The sequence below is a fragment of the Antechinus flavipes genome, chromosome 4 (genome assembly GCF_016432865.1).
Source record: "Antechinus flavipes isolate AdamAnt ecotype Samford, QLD, Australia chromosome 4, AdamAnt_v2, whole genome shotgun sequence".
NCBI lineage: Eukaryota > Metazoa > Chordata > Mammalia > Dasyuromorphia > Dasyuridae > Antechinus > Antechinus flavipes.
Genome location: NC_067401.1, coordinates 292,836,996 through 292,855,950, shown reverse-complemented (window position 1 = coordinate 292,855,950; position 18,955 = coordinate 292,836,996). Strand labels below are relative to the sequence as shown.

The 18,955-nt window shown below is 36.6% G+C and overlaps 1 protein-coding gene across 1 annotated transcript; it reads right to left on the bottom strand.

Annotated features, from left to right (window-relative positions):
* Window positions 1-12,304: 12,304 nt before the first annotated feature.
* On the bottom strand, window positions 12,305-18,522 carry MARCKS (myristoylated alanine rich protein kinase C substrate). The gene is made up of 2 exons (XM_051997572.1): window positions 17,866-18,522; window positions 12,305-15,948 (listed from the first exon to the last, which is right to left on the bottom strand). Exons 1-2 carry the CDS (start codon window positions 17,965-17,967, stop codon window positions 14,968-14,970), a joined length of 1,083 nt encoding a protein of 360 aa, XP_051853532.1. The 5' UTR covers window positions 17,968-18,522; the 3' UTR covers window positions 12,305-14,967.
* Between the last annotated feature and the right edge of the window lie 433 nt (window positions 18,523-18,955).

Here is an 18,955-nt window from a genome sequence, read left to right as displayed (position 1 = left end):
CTGAGGATACTAAAGACAAATCATCTCTGGATGAAGCCCCAAAGAGTGATATGAATCAGTCCCCATCTCACAAATCTCTCTTGGAAGAATTCAAAAAGGAACTTAAAAGAAAGAAGAAAAATGGGGAAAGGAAATGAGAACTTTGCAAGAGAGTTTGAAAAAGGGAACACAGAAATTATCTGAAGAAAATTCTCTAAAAAGTAGATTTAGTGAAATGGGATGATAATAGAGTGTAACTAGTAAGAGATGAAAAGCTGCCATAGGCTTTTAAGCCTTCTTTCAAGGGAAAATTTAGTAGGAGTTTTTTGTTTTATTTTGCTCCATTCTCTAGCCCTCCAATCAGATGGGGAAAAGCTCCAGAGGAGTACTGATGAGGTATAAGTGCTGTAAGCTGATGCAGACTCCTCTATATCTTTTATTCCTACTCTTTCTAATCATTATTCTCTCCTTGTCTACTGAATTCACCAACACTTCATTTGATCTAACCATCCTCATGGCTATTGTCCCATAAACTCTTGAAGAAAACTAAATGCCTCCACTCCACTCCCATTCTAAACCCTCTGCAATCTGACTTCCAACATCACTCAGTCCTGATTTTTTCCAGTTATCCCCATTCTTTTTGATCTTGCTGCAGCTTTTGACATTGATGATCACCATCTTCTCTTATATACTCTCTCCTCTAGGTTTTTATGACAATTTCTGCTAGTTCTCTCCCTACTTGTCTGACTATTCCTCTGTATCCTTTGCCAGATTTTCTTTGAGGACTTGTCTGTTAACATACTTTTTACTATCTGTCCCCCACACCTGGGATGATCTTCTTCCTCACTTCTACCTCTAGATTCTCTGGCTTTCTTTAAAATTTAGCTCAAACCTCACCTTGTGAAGATCTTTCCCATCCTATTTTCCCCCTTCTCTCCTATTGCATTCTTCTAATACTCTTACATTAGTTTCCTATTTATCCCATATTAGTTTTGTGAGTTCAGGGTTTTTTTGTCTGTTGTGTCCCCCATTAGAATATCCTTGAGGATAGATATTTTCGTGTGTTTCCTTGTATCCTCAGTGCTCACAGTGAGTTAAGCATACAAAGTAAATGCTTAGTAAATGTTTGTTGATTGACTATATATTGCTTATCAATTATCTATCATCCATTTTCATTCTTCCTCTTACTACTCTACAAAGCATTTTCTAGGCAAAGAAAAAGAAAAAAAAATTATTTAACTTCTATGTCTTCTTAAATCAGTCATCACTCTAAGCAATGGTTTTATGCTCTCTTTTTTTTTTTTTTTGATCTTTCTCTTAATATCATTTAAAATTACCTATTCCTTTAGTTGTCCTGAGCTCTTAACCAGAGGTTGATGAACTCCACCCCCTATATTTCAATATCTGTATTTCAATATGATGGTTTATTTTCCAATCTTATTTATTTTATTCATTTAAAAATATTCATATAAGATAGAGCCCACAGGTTTTACCAAATAGCCCAAGGGGTCTATGAAATAGAAAAGTTTAAGAACCCCTGCTCTAGAAACTTTCTCTAGCACTATTTGGTGCAATGCTAGACTTGAGAATCAGGAAGACTCGTGTTCAAATACTGACCCAAACACACTAGTTGTGTGACACTGGGCAAATCAATTAAGTTTTATTCACTTCAGTTTCTTCATTTATAAAATGAGGATAATAATAGCTCCTTCTTGATAGGGTTGTTGAGATGATCAAATGAGCTATGTAAAGTGCTTTGTAAACCTTAAAATATAATATAAATTTAAATTCATGAAAGCCAAATTTTTAAAATATATTAAGCATCTTAGTTCATTATGAGCTTTAGTTCTGATATTTAGAGCATTATGTCATGATTTTATATTCATACTAATACTTGACCTTTCATCCATATTTTGCTTGTTTTTTAAAAAAATCTAAATGTTTATGAGTTCCCTATACATATCAATCTCTCTAGACAATTTTTTTTTGTTTCCATCCATAGTAGATTCCGACCAACATGTAGGAAGAGACATATGAAAAATATTGATACTCCATTAGCATAGAGGTTACAAATTAGTCACCCGTGGTTGACGTCACGGCAGATGTGGCCTACAGAGGAGAAGGTAGTTAGGGTGTCTGAGGTGTAGTGCATTGCGAGAAATAGGCCTGTTGGAATAACTTTTCTTTGTGTCTTTAGAATTACATTCTTAGGAGCTTCCCATTCCTCCTGTAGTAGCTTTAAAATATAGAATTTTAGGTCAAATGATCCAACCCATCCTTTCTCTGAGATCACTGAAATATGCCTTCCTAAAGTCCAAGGAGAATTTCATATTATGTTCCATGTTTTTCCTTCTATGTCACAAAATGTAAAAAAAGTAGTACTCTCCCTCTCTTCACCCCACAAGGTTCTTATCATTTCTACTCCTTCTAGCTCCTCCTTGTTGGTAAAAATCAGATATGGAATTTCCAAATAAGATTGGAAAATAGTGAAATACGTATATCAAAATATAGGGTCTATGTGTGGGGAGTTCATCAACCAACCTCTGATTAAGAGCTCAGGACAACTAAAGGAATAGGTCATTTTAAATGATATTGGGGGAAGGTAGATCCAAAAAGATATCCCTTTTGTTCATTCATCTAACTTCGAAGGCTGAAATTATCATTCAGTTACATTAAGAAATTATTAGCTTCTGTGCTTGGGCACAGAGAGAAATTTATGTTACTCACATGAATAAATGTCATATATTCCCCTATTCTAGGCTTGAGATATTTTCCAAACTCTTCGTCTCTTTCCTCTTTCTGTCCAGATGGTCTATAGTATGCTATAATGATAATATAATTTGTTTCTAACTCTATTCATCCTTATCCACATGTTCTCTATCATACTGCACCTTTTCTGGTTGCTAGAAATCTTTATATGATTATATCTTATTATTATACAATGCTACTCTGCTTCAAACTGTTCTATATCATTTAAATGAGGAACACCTATGTACAGTCATGAGTTTCATCCTATAATTCTAGTGATATCAGTTAAATTGAAGGCAGGAATTGTACTTATTATTCTTGTACTCTCTCAGTACCTTTGACATGTTGCTTAACAAATATTTATTGAAATGACTAGATTATGATAACGAACCCATCATTATGAAGTTCTGTTGACCTGCTCACATCCTATAACAGATGAAATACTGAAAATAATTTTCCATGACTAACTCAAGAAAAACTAAGCAACTTCCTCTATCAATGTAGATGAGCAGATATTCTGAAACCTGCATTTTGAAACTTGCCAAGGGCACTAAAATGTTGAAAGATTTACACAAGAATCATACAGTCTGTGGCAGAAGCCCCAATGGATAGAGAGCTGATCTTAGAGTTTCAAAGATAATAACCATATATCCTTGATATTTTTAGGACATTAATGATTTCTTAAAGTAATTTTAGTGTGTCTTCTTATAAAAGCAAGTGCTAGACCAAATGTTTTAATTTTTAGTGCAGAAATAGGGCTGTCATATTTGTATATGGAATCTTAGCAACATGAAACATTTGGTCTTAATCATGAAAGCTGTAGCAAAAGTCCAAAGCAATTACAATATATTCCATAATAAAGTTCAACAAACTTCATCTGATGAAAATAATAAGAGAGAACAATCAATTTCAAGATTCTCTATTTTGAGATCCAGGATTGTAGATGATTCTTACATTAAGTGGTCATTCCTATTCTTTGTCTACTGAAAGGTCAGTTGACTTATTTACTTACATATTTTTCTTTCATTAACTGCCTACCTTCATCATTTTCTTCTATGAATAAACAATTTTTACATTTTTATCATACTTATTCTTTTCCTCAGAAATACGATTTACAATGATCAAATTTCCTCTATGTAATGCATTCAGTTTTCTTGAAAAAAAAATTATATAAAATCACATAATAATGAAATTGGAACTTTGTTTTAATGTATTTAAAGAGGAATGGCTACAAAATGAAGAGGATTTCAGGAAATTTTCTCTTGATCTTAATAGCAATAATGTTAAATCTGTATGGTTTTTTATGGGTACAAACTGCTTTATATACATTAATTTATTGGAACTTCACAGCATTCCTAACAAAGTAAATATTGTGTGTGTGTGTGTGTGTATATATATATATATATATATATATATATATATATATATACGTGCATACACACACATATTTAATATAAGAAATATAAATAAAACCAGAGTGGTAGAACTAAAACCTAGATTTTTCTGTCTCAAAAGTTGATTGTTCTTTAAATTATAGCATATTCTTATGTTCTATGGCCTTTTATCTAAGATCTATTAACAGATAATAAACAAATATTTCCATTCATGAGATTCAAATTCAAGTTTAAAAAAGGACTTTTATTTGGTACCTACTATATATATATGAAAGGCACTGGAGATAAAAATTCTCTTAAAAGAAAAAAGCCTCTGCCTTCAAGAGGCTTATAATATAAATGTAAAACTTCTAAAGTATCTGAGCTCTAAAATAAATATTTGATAATTGAATTATGCAGATAGGAAACAATCCATTAAAACTACGATGTACATTTTATATGATTGGTAAATGATTTCATGTAATCTATTCCAGATGCAACCACTAAAATGTTATAAAATTAATCCAATGTACAAAATATTATGAGCTCTAAACTCAATGAAAGTTCAAACTTTCTCCTCTCCATTTTTTCATATTTTATAGAATTATACATATATAGTAGTTAACCAAGAGAATTGTATTTTATTATTAAAAAGCATTAATAAAGGATATAAAATAATATTAACTTAAGGCAATCATAACATACATTAACATAACATAAATTAAGGATTTGAATAGATATAACACCTCCCTTTAGCCTATTCTAAAGTTACCATTTCCTTTAGACTTAAAATGCTTCAGTGATTACTGATATTACTACTGTACCACACTGAACATAAATCCTTTTAGAATGTGAGGCTTCAGTTTTCACAGCTCTCTTTTCTTCTTAACTAAGTTTCTCTTCTCCTCTTGTCTCAGAGAAAGAATACTCTTCCTTCTTGTGCAGACCACTATTCTTTCCTCTATTGCATAAAACATCTAGTCTGTTCCTAGCATTTCTTATCAAAAGTAACAAAAGATTTCAACTCATGAAATTTAAATAGAAAAAAAAAAAAAGAACATTTATTAGGTATCATAGTCTACAAAGAACTGTGAAAGGTCACTGAAGATACAAAGACCTATTTGTGCTCTAGATGTGATGATCCATCGCTTCATTTCTTAGGAATCTTGACCCATTAACCTATGTCTCTCACATTTTCAATTTCTCTGAATGGGATCATAAATTTAGAGCTGAAAAGTATCTTAAAATCTATTCAGTTTAACCCACTTATTTTACAGAATAGGTAAAAGTGAAGTTAACTGACTTATACAGGGTAACACATCAAGTATGAGGCAGAATATGAACCCAAATCTTCCTGACTATATATCCAGGATCCTTTTTTCTGTGCCATGATGCTTTTCCATTGGTTCACTTACCTTTGCCTACAAATATGTCCAAGTCTCCCCAACTTAAAATAAAATTAGATCCTCTCATTTCTGCTATCCCTTAAGCAATCAGTCCTTTGACTTTCTCTTTACCACCAAAAACTTAGAAAGAATAACCCATATTCTACATATTAGTAAGTCTTTAATCCTTTGCAGCCTATCCTCTGCTAGGAATTCGCTCCTTATTTCTGCCTGTTGAAATTGTACTCTTTCTTCAAGGTATCAATCTAATGGTACCTCATCTCTCTCTCTCTTAAAGCCTCCTCTCTCCAATGCAAGTCATCTTTCCTTTCTAGGAGCTTCCATACCATTTTCACTTAGAAATTCTAATATTTTATAGTTATTGGTGTATATAATATTTGCTAGTTGATTTGTACATTTCCCAAGGACTAAGATTATATCTTGTTCATTTCTGTACTCTCCAGAGCCTAATAAAATGCTATGCACATTGTAGGTGCTTAATAAATGTTTATTAGATTCAATTTTCAGTATGTCTTCACAATTAAAAGGAAATCAATTTAATGTTTCACAAAAACTGTTCTTCATATTGCATTGGGGTTTTAGAGCTGACAGGTTGTATTTTTTGGAATTAAAAGGAATATTTTTAGAGATCATTTAGTCACATCAATATGCTGAAGAGAACACTTAAAACCAGAGAAATAAAATGATTTCCTGAAAGTCAGTGACAGGAGAACTAGTTAAACCTAAGTTTTTTAATTTTGATCCAAGGTTGTTTTCTACTAAACCATATTTAGAACTCTTTGCCTTTGATCACCATGAAGTAATAAATATGAACATATTTCTCTTTGTGTTCTGTGCAGGAATGCTAAAAAAAAAAAAAAAAAAAAAGCATATTGATTTTCAGTCCTTTTGAGAAGTAACTTAAATTTTTTTGAGTTTTAAAAAAAGAAATCCCATTATTGGTATATATGTTCTTTAAATAACTGGATTTTTAAAGTGGCATAAGATTACAGTTATAACTAGTATAGTCTACTTGTAAGCAAACTTTAATTTTTATAAAACCATGTGTTAATAAAATTAAAAATAATGAAATATGAAAATCTCTCTTTTTTTTGGATGTTCAAAATTCTGATCAGAGAACATGATGGAAGAGTGAAAAAAGGACATGATAATCTTTGATCCAAGATCAGATAATACAATTCAAAGACACAGATACATATGAATATATATGTTACTATTATAAATTGTTTCAACAAATAATAAATTTTTAACAATTAGATGTAAATTTTATATCTAATTTGATAGAAAATGTGTACTTTTAAAAACATTTTGGTAGCATTTCAGTGCTAAGGAAATTATCAGAAGGCATCATAACTGTAAAATAATTTTTAAAGCTCCAAAAACCTCCAACAAAAACTTATAATTTAGGTTACAGTTTGCATCATCCCAATGTGTGTCATTTGTTCAAATGCTTTATCAAACTCATTAGGTTCCAAGACTTGATTGTGAAGAGCTTAACTTGTATCCACTTACATTACAACACTGACTCTTTACAATACCATAAATTAACACAGAGCCTCTGATTATATAATTAAAGTTAAATTTTCTTAAAGGATAAGCATGATGACAAGAAATCGTATGGCTTATAAGGCACACTCTATATAGAGAAGTTTTAAGTTATTTTACTTTTGGAACTAGAACAACTCCTATTTGTCAACATCTCTTTTATTATCTAGTCTGTGTTTAAGGTCTACCCAATAAATGAATTTTTACAGCAACCAGCTTAATATAATATTTCAATCTGTAAAACTTTTACTGAAGATACTGATACATTTTTCTTCACAAGAGATTTAGCTGCTTTTTTTTTTTTTAAGTCAATCCCTATTGTGCTCAAAGAAATGACAGGCAATTATGATTTCAGAAAAACCTGGAACGAGTTACATAAACTGATGCATGGTGAAATGAACAAAACCAGGAGAACATTGTACACAGTAACAGCAATATTGTTCTATGAACTGGGATGACAACTATTATCAGCAATACAATGATCCAAGATGATACCAAGGTTGTAATCATGAAACATACTATTTGCCTCTAGAAAAAGAACTGATGTCAATTAAATACAGAATGAAGTATACTATTTTTCACTTTCTTTTATTTTTTTCTTTGATTAGAAATATGGACATTTTTTACATAATTATACATGTATAATCTATATCTGATTGCTCACATTCTCATGGTCAGAGGAGAGGAGAGGAGAGGTAGACTCTAGAACTCAAAACTTTAAATTAAAATATTAAACAATTTTAAAAAAGCCATTTCCCATATCTTTAAATAAAACCACACAGTAATAGATTATAGGAACACTACATTATGACTATAATGCACTGTCCAGGGGGGAAATTGTACTGGAAATTTTTGTGTATAGAATTCCAATGGAGATTTATGGGTATCTATCAAATATTAATAAAAATAGCTAATATGTATATGGTTCCTTAAGGCATTCAAATAGTTTTACATATACATATTAATTTGATAATCCCAACAACCATGTGAGAGAGGAGTTATTATCATCTTTTTACAATTGAGAACCTAGCACCTATTTGCTATTTTTCACCTAAATTATATGACAATATTTGCTTATTTTAATGTGTTTAACAATCTAGTAAATTTTCTGACTGTATGAATAAAGGCAACACATGATTTTTTTTCCTTTCTCATCACAGACTGAAACAAAGAGAAAGTTTCCTTTGACCTTCCTGATCCCTAACATCCTCTGTTGAATTTGTTTATTTCTGATATGCTTCTGAAAAAAACAAATGTTCTACATACTATTCCCTCATCCTGTGGAATAAGTTTATCACAAAACCTAAGTTGTTTTCTGTCTCTTCCTTGATCATTGTGTAGGTATATGTTTGTGTGTCTTGTCGAGTCACAAAATAAATATCAATCATATTCTTATACTGGGGAAGGGGGGCGGAGAGGTAAAGGGAGGAGATTTGTCACTTAGAAAATCTAACTTTTTTGCAACTTGTGAGATTCTTTTGAGTTCTCAGTTATGTCCTATCTTTTCTTACAACTTTTCTCAGTCAGGATCTCATTGCATAGTACTAATTTTTGACATTATTCATTAACTGCTCAAAACTAAGTCAATTTAAAATGCAGATCTAGTTTACATTTGTGCCCTACTCAATCAACTTCATAAAATTTCAGGTCTCAGGTTTTTGCAAATATTCAATTAAAAGCAAGCTTCTCTGAATTATACAGTAAGCAATAAATAATATCCTTCATGAGTTTGTTTTTGTTTTTAGCAACTTAAGGTTTCAAAATCCTTCCTTTCACAACAATACAATGAGGAAGCAAGTTCAAATATTGTCTTCTTTTATCGATGTAGGACTAAAGGCTTAGAAAAATTAGGTGACATACCCATAGTCACATAAGTGTCAGAGCCAGAATTTGAATTTAGTTTTTGTAAATCTAAATCACCACTTTTTCAATTATGAAATACATGGTCCTTAAGTCATATTTTTTACTTTTAGCATCTTTAACCTTACTTTTTAAAAGCACCTTTGGAACATGACCTTATAAAAATCCTAAGTTAGCAATAGCTCTTACCTGATGAAGACAGATCTTAAACTTCTCAAGAAATGGTAACTGTGAGTGTAGTAATAACAGCAGCAGTAGCAATATTAGTAGTAGTAGTAGCAGCAGAAGCAGTAGCAGCTGCAACAGCTCTTGGGAAATTAATGCTTCTATATTTTCTTTGCCACATATATTTCTGAAAGACCATTAACAATGCCTGAAATCTGCAATATTATGAGCTCTGATTCCATCAAAATGAAAAAATTCCAATTGGTACTTTTGCTTTCAGGATTTGCTGTGATAGTATTAAATATTTACTGTTGCTAATTATAAAAGATATCGGCATAACCATTTTTAAACGACTCAAATATGGAGGTTAAAAAAAGAGGGAAAACATCTTGAAAAACAATCTTACTCATTGACTGAAAAGGGTTGGTTCCAACAATGTTTCCTTCCAGTGATACAAATATTAGTTCTCCGTTTTTTTTTTTTTTTGTTTTTTTTTTTGTTTTTTGTTTTTTGCTGAGGCAATTGGGGTTAAGTGACTTGCCCAAGGTCACACAGCTACAAAGTGGTAAGTGTCTAAGACTAAATTTGAATTCAGGTCTTCCTGACTTCAAGGCTAGTGCTCTCCATATTTTTTAGTTCTCCATTATCTTTTGTTTTCTTAACAGAAGTGTATATCATCTGTGGGTTTTTTGTTTTAGTGTAATTAATAATCTGAATTAAAATTATGCAGACTGAAAATACTGACTAAAAAAAGGCATCCAGCCAGTGACAAAGCCTAAGATCAAGCTGTATAGTTTAAAAACAAAAAACAAAAAAACTTTCCTTTTTGGTTTCACATCTACATAGTAGAATTGTTAAGTTCCATGATAATAAAAATATTCATATTACACAATCACAGGTTAAAAATTCTTTAAAATTTAATTTTTTTCAAATAATTCAAATACAGTCCACGGAAGATAGTTTGTTTTTCTGAATAAGGAGTTAAGTTTCAGACTTAGTAGTTAGTTAAACTGCCATTGTCAGACTAGGTGACTGTATGTTGTTCAGTATCTTACGTTGGCAGCATATTCCAAATTAAAGATTTCAATTTTCCTTCCATAGTCTTGCAAATATTCCCTGAAGCAATGCCATTCTAGGTTTCAAGATTGGCTTTTCTTAGAGAGATAGGTTGTTTGTCATTAAATTCTCTTATTTTGAAGCAGTGGGCCAATAAAAGAATAGAGCAGAAGTAGGTGGAGAAGAATGGGACTTAGCCTTCTAATGATGTTTGTTGTTTTGTAGTCTATTTCAAGAAAAGAATGAGAAGCATCCATTGCAAAGTAAAATATTGTTAATGGAATTCCATATTATCTTGTTTTTCAATACTGCATTGTTACTGTGGGAACATGTATTGTTTTAAGTTTCTTCTCCATTTTAAAGTGACCTCAACTGAACTCATCAAAATTCATTTTATTTCTGAATACCAACTTAAGATGTTACTTCATTCTGAAAGGCCAAACTTGTCAGCTATTGATATGTCTACATTTGATGTTATTAACTCTAGAAAGATGATAATGCACAGTACTACCTATCTTATACTGAACAAGGCTAACTTTTAAAAACTTATAGATGGAATGTGTAATTCTACTATTTTAGTAGTTACATTTTCATGATATTGACACAGTTGGAATCAAGTTATGTTTCCATGGTATTGACAGTGCCAATAGTCACATACATGCCATGAGTTAAGCAATGTAACATCTTTAACAAACATTTAAATAACTAGGCAAAAGAATTGTTATCCTTTTAAAAGTACTCTTTTTGGATAGCTATGCATTTCTTCAAATGAATGAATGATGCTACTGGAACTCTTCTTTTGGAATTACCTTCAGAGCCCAAAATACTTTCTAAAAAATTATTCTCACTGCTAACAAATCTTTATCTATTGAAGCATTTTCCTTATGTTCAAAATGCCATTTTTGATGAATTAGATAGATGTTCAAACTAGTTAATAGCAATGGGTTAAAATTAGGGAATGACAATACTCCGATTTTGTGGTGTGTACAATTCTAAAAGTGTCAAGCAATGAAAAGCAGTATGTAGCTAGCTAGCTGCTCAGTGACTACACTAGAGCAATGTTCTGAAATCTGTTAAACTCAATCTCATTTCTTTATACACAAGCCTTATTATAGTTGTTACTAGAGGATTTTATGCTTTACTAAATCTTTTATCTAAGTGTTGTGTAAACACCTAGCCCAACTAAATTAGCGGGAATCTCAGAATATATAAGTAATCCATTTTACTGTGAAAATTAAAATGGGAGCAACTCTATGGTTTAACTGCAGCTAATTTCATTCCTGTTCCACATATACTAATCTGTGTATATATGTGTATATGCATTCATGTACATATGCATATATTATGTCCAAAAAGAGCTAAAACACACAAAACATAAAGCTTAATAAAAGTTGCTTAAAATCACATTATATTTATTTCCAAGTAGCTTAGTACTAAGTAAACTGTGTTCGTAGTAGAATCACTCAGCAGGGAATGGATCATTTGTTGGTTGATATCATTTACAAAATTCCCCTTTGCTCATTCTGCTTCAAACATGTTTTTATTAGCTGTAAAATGTAGACATGTAATTTTGACTAATGGGATAACTACAGGTAAGATAAAGACTAGGCTAACTGCTGACTTTGTTTAAAAAAAAAAAATTGATAAGTGCTTTGTAGTTTATTTAGCCACACCTAATAACTTCTAATAAAGTTCCTGGACCAATGTACCAAAAAAAACTTTCTTCTCTTCTCCCACCCCACCAAGAATAAAGTTTACTATTATTTTTAATGCCATTTCATACTCTGAAGAAAAGGATGCAAAATGGCCAATTTTTTCAAAGATAAATGCTCTACCATTTAAAATCCTAGGTAATCTTTCATTAGCTATGTATTGCTAATTTCAACTATTAATACCTTCTATATTAATACAGGGGCTTTCATCCAATAGTAAGGTTGCAATAAAAGCCTATACTTTCTAGTATCTGTATTTAATCTTATTTCAGTAGACCTTGATAACACCAGCAAAACTTCATTTTATATAGTGGAAATTTGAATTTTCCAACAAATCCTCTAACCAGTAATAGTGATCCTAGTTGATACTGTATTTGCATATGGCTGAAACCTTTTGAAACAATGGCAATTGCCAACAAACATTTAGTGGTAGTAGACAATACTAAATAGTACAACAGCATTACTGTACTTAATTTTATTTAATCTTTAAATTTTATTCCTAGTTACAAAAAACGAGAGCCCATATTAACATTTCCCCCTTTAGATAACATTAAGATGTACAAAAATGTAAATAAAAGGGTATATGTGAAATTTCATTTCATCACTAGGACAGAAAAGTTACCACCTTCATAAGTGCCCTGCTGACTTTTTGGCAGCAGTTAATAAATCATCTATTCAAAACAATAGATCTCAGCAACTCCAGAATAACAGTAGAGTTTACCATTCACTTGACTCCAAAGCTATGAAACCACCATTCCAAGGCTATTCTGGCCAACTAGGGGCTGCAAATATACTGATTTGGGAATTCTAGGGTGGAATAACCTGTACAACAGTAATACAGTTCCCACTTAAGGTTTTGTCTATTTTTTTTAAAGAATGTGTAAATCTTCTATTAAGACATATAAAAATCTAACTTCTTGTAGTTGTTACACAAATGTGCTAAGTTTTGTACTTTACAGCCATGTTAAAACACTAGTGGAAAAAAAAAAAAACCAAAAAACAAACCAGCATGGAAAGACTGCTCCTATTAAAGGCAGCAAAAACAGGTGTGTACTCTTTCTCTCCATGAAATGAAGTCAATAGTATTTGATACAGATCCTAAACTATACATTTCAATTTGGAATAAAAGAGGGAATAGAAAACACCCAGTCATAAGTAGGGTAGTAAACAGAGCAGAATAATAGGTAAGCTTTTAAGTATTAGATTCTCAACTTTTATCTTTTCCTTTAGGGAACAAGGTGCTAATGTGTCACCCTCATAAACTAAATCATAATTGCTTCCAACTTTTTGCTGAAAATTTTAAATTGAGGCAAATGCTAAACTCTCCTATAAACTTAAAAACAACACTTCAATCTCATTCAACACCATTACTACCTTTTACATAAGCCTACTGTTTTATTAAGGTATAACACATGCCCTGAGCAATACTTTGGAAGTTAGCCAAGAGCCAAGCAGTTACAATGGCAAATACCAAGCAACCAGTTTCAATACAAATTCTGCCATTTTTCATGACTCATCTGCAAAAGCTGACTCAATACAAAACATAAGTTTTTTTGAAGGAGCAAGATGACAAAATGATTTAGGAAATTCTTAAGTTAAACATTCCAAGAAGCCCTTTAGGATCACATCACATGTCTCAAGAGGCAATAATCTGGCATGCTATATATTTACAAAGTAAAGGTATGAATACAGTTTAATGAGGATTAAGTGCTGAGAAATTAATATCGTGTCAGATTTGACAAAAGATGGCTAAAATCTTGTATGCAATCTGATATTGCTTACTATGAACTCTAGAAAATGGTATGATTAAGAACCAAAAATTTTACTTTTGATGGCATGCAAGATTTTCCTCCACACAAATTTAGCAGACTGGAAGCCTCTTTGACTATTCAAAGCATCCATAAAAGAAACACAACCAATTTATACATTTTATTCACATTTATTTTTCGCTTTTAGTGTGCTCACAGAAAATTAGAACACCTTAAGCAGGAGTTTAATAGCAATTTTTGTAAGCAAAGTTACATTCCATCTCTAAGTCAAATTGGTCAAAGCTTCTCCAGTATTTACAAAACATGATAAGACAAGATGCTACACAAAACCATTGCATCTGAAGATTTTTCCTTTATTCTCAAAGACGACTGGAAAAGAAAGCATTGTCTGCTGTAATCAAAAAACATACCACAGTATAAACAGTAACCATTCCACTTATCACAGCTTGGTTGAGTTTAAAATTTGTGTTTAAAAGGTCCAAGATGACTGCAGTTTTACAAAAATGGGCAGGGTGGAAAGAGTTGCAAACTTCATGTGCTTCTGGATATCAAGATTTGTTTTTATACAATAGTCACAGTTAAAAACACCCTGCTGGTAATACATAATTACACTTTATTAAGGTCATAAACCAGCAATAAACAATAAAGCCTATACAACTTGTATTTCTACTTAATCACTGACTGGTACAGCTAACATGAGATAAGTGAAAAGTTCCTATGGTTTAAATGAACTCCTAAGACTATGATTTTTTTTTTTAAATCTGGGTATTGATTTTTTTTTCTTTCCTTCTTAGTGTTGTAAACCTTATAGAACGCCTGCCTCGCAAAATACATGGTAATAAGTTTTCTTTTTAAAAAAGACTAACCCCTTTACATCATCATTTCTTGTGGCACATCGTCTTGGCAATTTTATGCACCACTTGAATTTCCCCATTGTGGCCCCTATCACTTCATTTGATATCCCTTATTGACCCACCCATCTCCTTCATATATGGGCATGTCCATAGATTGACAAAAGAAAGTTTACATTTTGAATAAAGATGCAAAGTATGCAAAAAACATTAATACTGATGCAAAAAAATAAAAGGAACAAGGCAGAGAGAGGGGTGTTTAAACTCTCCCTCGAACTGTTGGAATGGTGGTAACAGAATGATTTGAGATGGGATCTGTGGGGAGGGAGGAAAAAAAAAATTGTTTTTTTTTTCTTTAAAAAAAAAGCAAAAATTAAAAAAAGACATCTTTAAAATCAATCCCTGGTTATAGACAAGTTCTCCAAAACCAGTACCTGGCACCACTCCAACAAACAAACAGGGGGGAGAAAAGTTCTTCGATTATCTCAAAAAATCTTGCCCTTTTACTCTGCTGCCGCCTCGGCTCGGGGAGCTTCTGGACTGGACTCAGACGGGGCCTCCTGTGTGGGAGCTGCTGAGGCTGTCGAGGCTGTGGCTGTGGCTGCTGCTGCGGAGGGCTGCTGCTCCTCGGCTTTGGTCGCCTCGGCGTCCGGGGCGGCGGCCGCGGGGCTCTCAGCGCTCGAGGAGGCCGCGGCTGGGGCCTCCTCGACGGCTGCGGCCTTCTCCTCGGCCTTCTTGGCCTCGTCAGACGAAGCGCCCTTGACCTCGTCCCCCGCGGTCGCCTTCTCGGGTGCGGCCTCGTCGGCCTTGGCCTCCTGCGTGGACGCGTCGCCGCCGGCCCCGCTCCCTGCGTCTTCCCCGGTCGTGGTCTCATCGCTTGGCCCGTTGGCCTCCTCCCCGCCCGCGGCCGCCGAGGCCTCGGGGGCAGCCGCAGAGCCCGGAGCTGCGGCTGGGCCCGCACCCGCGGCCTCGTCCTTTCCGCCCTCGGCGGCGGTAGCAGAGCTGGCCGCACCCTCGGCCTCGCCGCCCTCGCCCGCCTCCTTTTTGTTCTTCTTGAAGGAGAAGCCACTCAGCTTGAAGGACTTTTTGAAGGAAAAGCGCTTCTTTTTTTTTTTCGGGGTTTCGTTACTGCTGGGAGAAGGAGTCGCCCCGTCCTCCGCCTTGGGGGACGACGACGACGAGGCCGACGCTGCTTCGCCTTCTGCAGCGGTGGGCGACGCAGGCTCTGCGCCCTCGCCCTCCCCGGATCCGGCTGCCACCGCTGGAGGCTCCTTCTCACTCGGGCTCCCGGCTGGCGCGGGGGCCTCAGGGGACCCGGCCGCCTCCTCCTTGTCGGCCCCGACCGCCGGGGAAGCGCCCGCCGCTGCCGCCGACTCCTCTTTGTCTGCAGCTGGGGCGCTGCCGTTGGCCTGCAGCTCCTCCTTGGCGCCCGGCTCAGCGGCCGCCGGAGACGCGTCGCCGTTTACCTTCACGTGGCCGTTCTCCTGCAGGGGGCAAAGAAGCGGAGAGTGGGTCACACGAGCTGCAACATCCCGGCGCCCCTCCCCGGCCTCCCTCCTCTTCCCCACACCTCCCTCCTCCGCACGAGGAAAGGGAGACCCAGCAGCAGGAAAGCCACATTTAGGCGACGGCCAGCCAACCAACCGCGGGCTCCAGACTCCTGTTGGGTTTCCCCCTTCTCAGGGTCACTGAGGGAGTGGGGAAAAGAATCCCAAATTAAAAGCGCATTTTGGTTTAACGCCCCATCTCTTCTTGACTCCTCTCCTCCAAAGGGCTTTAAAAATTAAAGGAAGCCAGGGAACGTCTTCAGGAAAAGACGCTCGGCCAGAGCATTGGGGCGCTGAACTCCATTGGAGATGACCCCTTTTCCTTTCTCCTCCCCTCCCCCACCCTTCCCACTCAAAACAAACACACGAAGGGAACTTTGCAAGCCTAGGAAGGACCCGGTTCCCAGGAGCGGGGGGCTTGGATAAACAGGGGAGATTTTGCGCCGGCAGAGGGCGCTGTGGCTCTACCGGTGCAGGCCTAACCGGCCTGGGCCCGTCGGGCTCGGGGGCGGGGACCGCTAGGCCTGCCCGCTCTGTTGTTGAGCCCCAGAGCTCCCCAGCTCGCTTCTCGTCCAGCGGCAGCGCTGCTGAGGAGCAAGCCGAACAAAGCTCAGATTGCTCCCCTCCCTTCCAATCCGGTTAGAGCCAACAAGAAAGGAAGCGCGGTATCTTGCGGGTCTCTTCCTCCAGCTCACTCGTTCGTTCCCTCCCTCCTCCTACCCCCCCTTTTTTCCCCTCCCACTTTCGTGTGATTCTGTGAAGCTTGGGGCGCCCCCCTCCCGCGCCCCGGCGGTTGGCTTTGCATTTTTAACGGGTTCAGAGCCAGCCCGGGTTGGTCAAGGCGAAGTAACAGCATCTGCTCTAGGAAAAGAGGCGTGGTGGGTGCCTTAGTGTTTTAAATGCAGTCACCCTTAGCCAACCTGTCGTGCGGTAGTCAAGGCCATCCGAACAGATTGGAAAGGAGTGACAGGGTGGTCAGCATCCTTGGCAAGAGATGCCAGCGAGCAAAACGCCACGCAAACCAAACAGAACCAAATGCATAGTATCGACCGTTCCGTTTCCCTCCCACTCCCAATTCCCTTTTGAAGGGACAAATAGGGACTTTCCAGTGTTGAAGATGTCATTTAAAAAAAAAATCAGATGGTCGTGTAATTCCACAGCTTCCTTAAAATAAATATTTCAAGCTAGGGGGAACGGAGCCCGGCGGTGTAAGAATATAGCAAAGTAACTTAAGGCAAGCTTCTCTTTCTCCCCCCAAATTTATCTTCAACTAAGCAACCACAAAGCCTCTGATTCGAGCGCTATGGAGCACGTTTCAACTGCTTGACTAAGGTACCTTATATTTTAAGGTGCCCTTAAGGCTCCTTTTTTTTTTTCTATTTCCATTACCACCCGCATCCGTCGACCCCCAAACTCACTCCCCACTCCGCCCCCCCCCAACCCCACAGGTTAAGAAATCAATGTGGCAAACCAGCCACAACGAAAAACATTTCAGCTACTCAAACACAATGCCTTCAGGAAGACAACCTGGACTAAAGGGGGAGGGGGGGAAGGAGACACACCAAGCTAATCATGTTTTACCAAGCTCAAAACCACGCCATTTTAAATGAAAACACCATTCTTCCACATACAGTATAGAATTCACCAGGAACCATTCTTGGTGTCGGGGAGGCATCTCTTATGAGAAATGAACAGTGCAAACTGTTCTTTTTCATTCAAGTTTTGAGACTAGAACCCGGCCGTGTTCCTTTCCACCGAATGTGCCCAAAGCACAACCCAAGAGGAAGAAAGGAGATGAAACAAGGGAACGAGAAGACACTAAATAAGTGAAAAAAACCAAGGGTTCAAATTTACCTGTCCATTTGCCTTCGAAGGCGATGCAGCTACTGCTGCTTCCCCGGGTTTCTCAGCAGCAGCTTCGCCTTTTGCAGCGGTCTTAGAGAACTGGGCACCCATGCTGGCTTATTCAACAAAGAAACTCAACAGATCCAAAAGGGGGGAAACAAAGAGCCTTGGGTTGGTATAAATACTGGGCGATCAGCAGCAGCAGTAGCAGCAGCAGCAGCAGCAGCAACACACACCAGAGGGAGGGGGGAAGGGGGTGGTGGAAGAGAAGAGGACAGAACCGATTATATACACTCCCGATAAAAAATTTTAGTCGAAGAGATCAAAAAGCAGCAGCATAGGAGGGAGGGAAAAGGGGAAAAAGTCGAGCACAAAAAAAGGCGCCCAGGTGTAGTTTAAAAAAAAAAAGAAGTAATAAAAAAATCCCAGATTTGTAGCCGCACTGTAGACAAGGGGAAAATGGAGAAATCTCCCTGGTTGCTAATAAGATGCGGAGTCCAACGCCCAAGTGCACAGATGAATGGGCTTCCCGAGCGCTGACGGCAGCCCCCGCCCGCAGCCGACCAATCCTGGAGCCGCCACACAAAAGAGGGGGCTGGGCTTGCAATTGGAGCGAACAATGGAGCCGCGTTTTGCAAACGATTTGAAAATCAGCCTTAGACTGAGAATTAATGCCCTCCAAATAAATAAATCAATTAAAAAATACATGCCTCTCGTCTCCCTCCGCTTGCAAATAATAATGCATCACTTTATTGGCTTGCTTTGTTTGGAATTAATTAACACGGAGGTGGGGGGAGTTATGGGCGGGGAATGGGTTAACTTGACTTGCTGTGACTCTCGTCAGTCTATATCTCTGTCTATATCCTTCACTACACTCTATCCTCCCTCCTTCCCTTTTGCGTGTGAGTATGTGTTCGGGTGTATGTGTATGTATGTGTGTTAACCTAAAGACAATGGTTTAGCTCGTGTTTGTTTTTGCAATATGTTCTGTGTGCCATATAGAATCAACAGATAGTGCAGCTTGCCTTTTAATTGGATGCAATTGTTAAATCAACCCTATTTGGAAGGTATTTAAACCACGAAGATCGAGTTTCGTCCA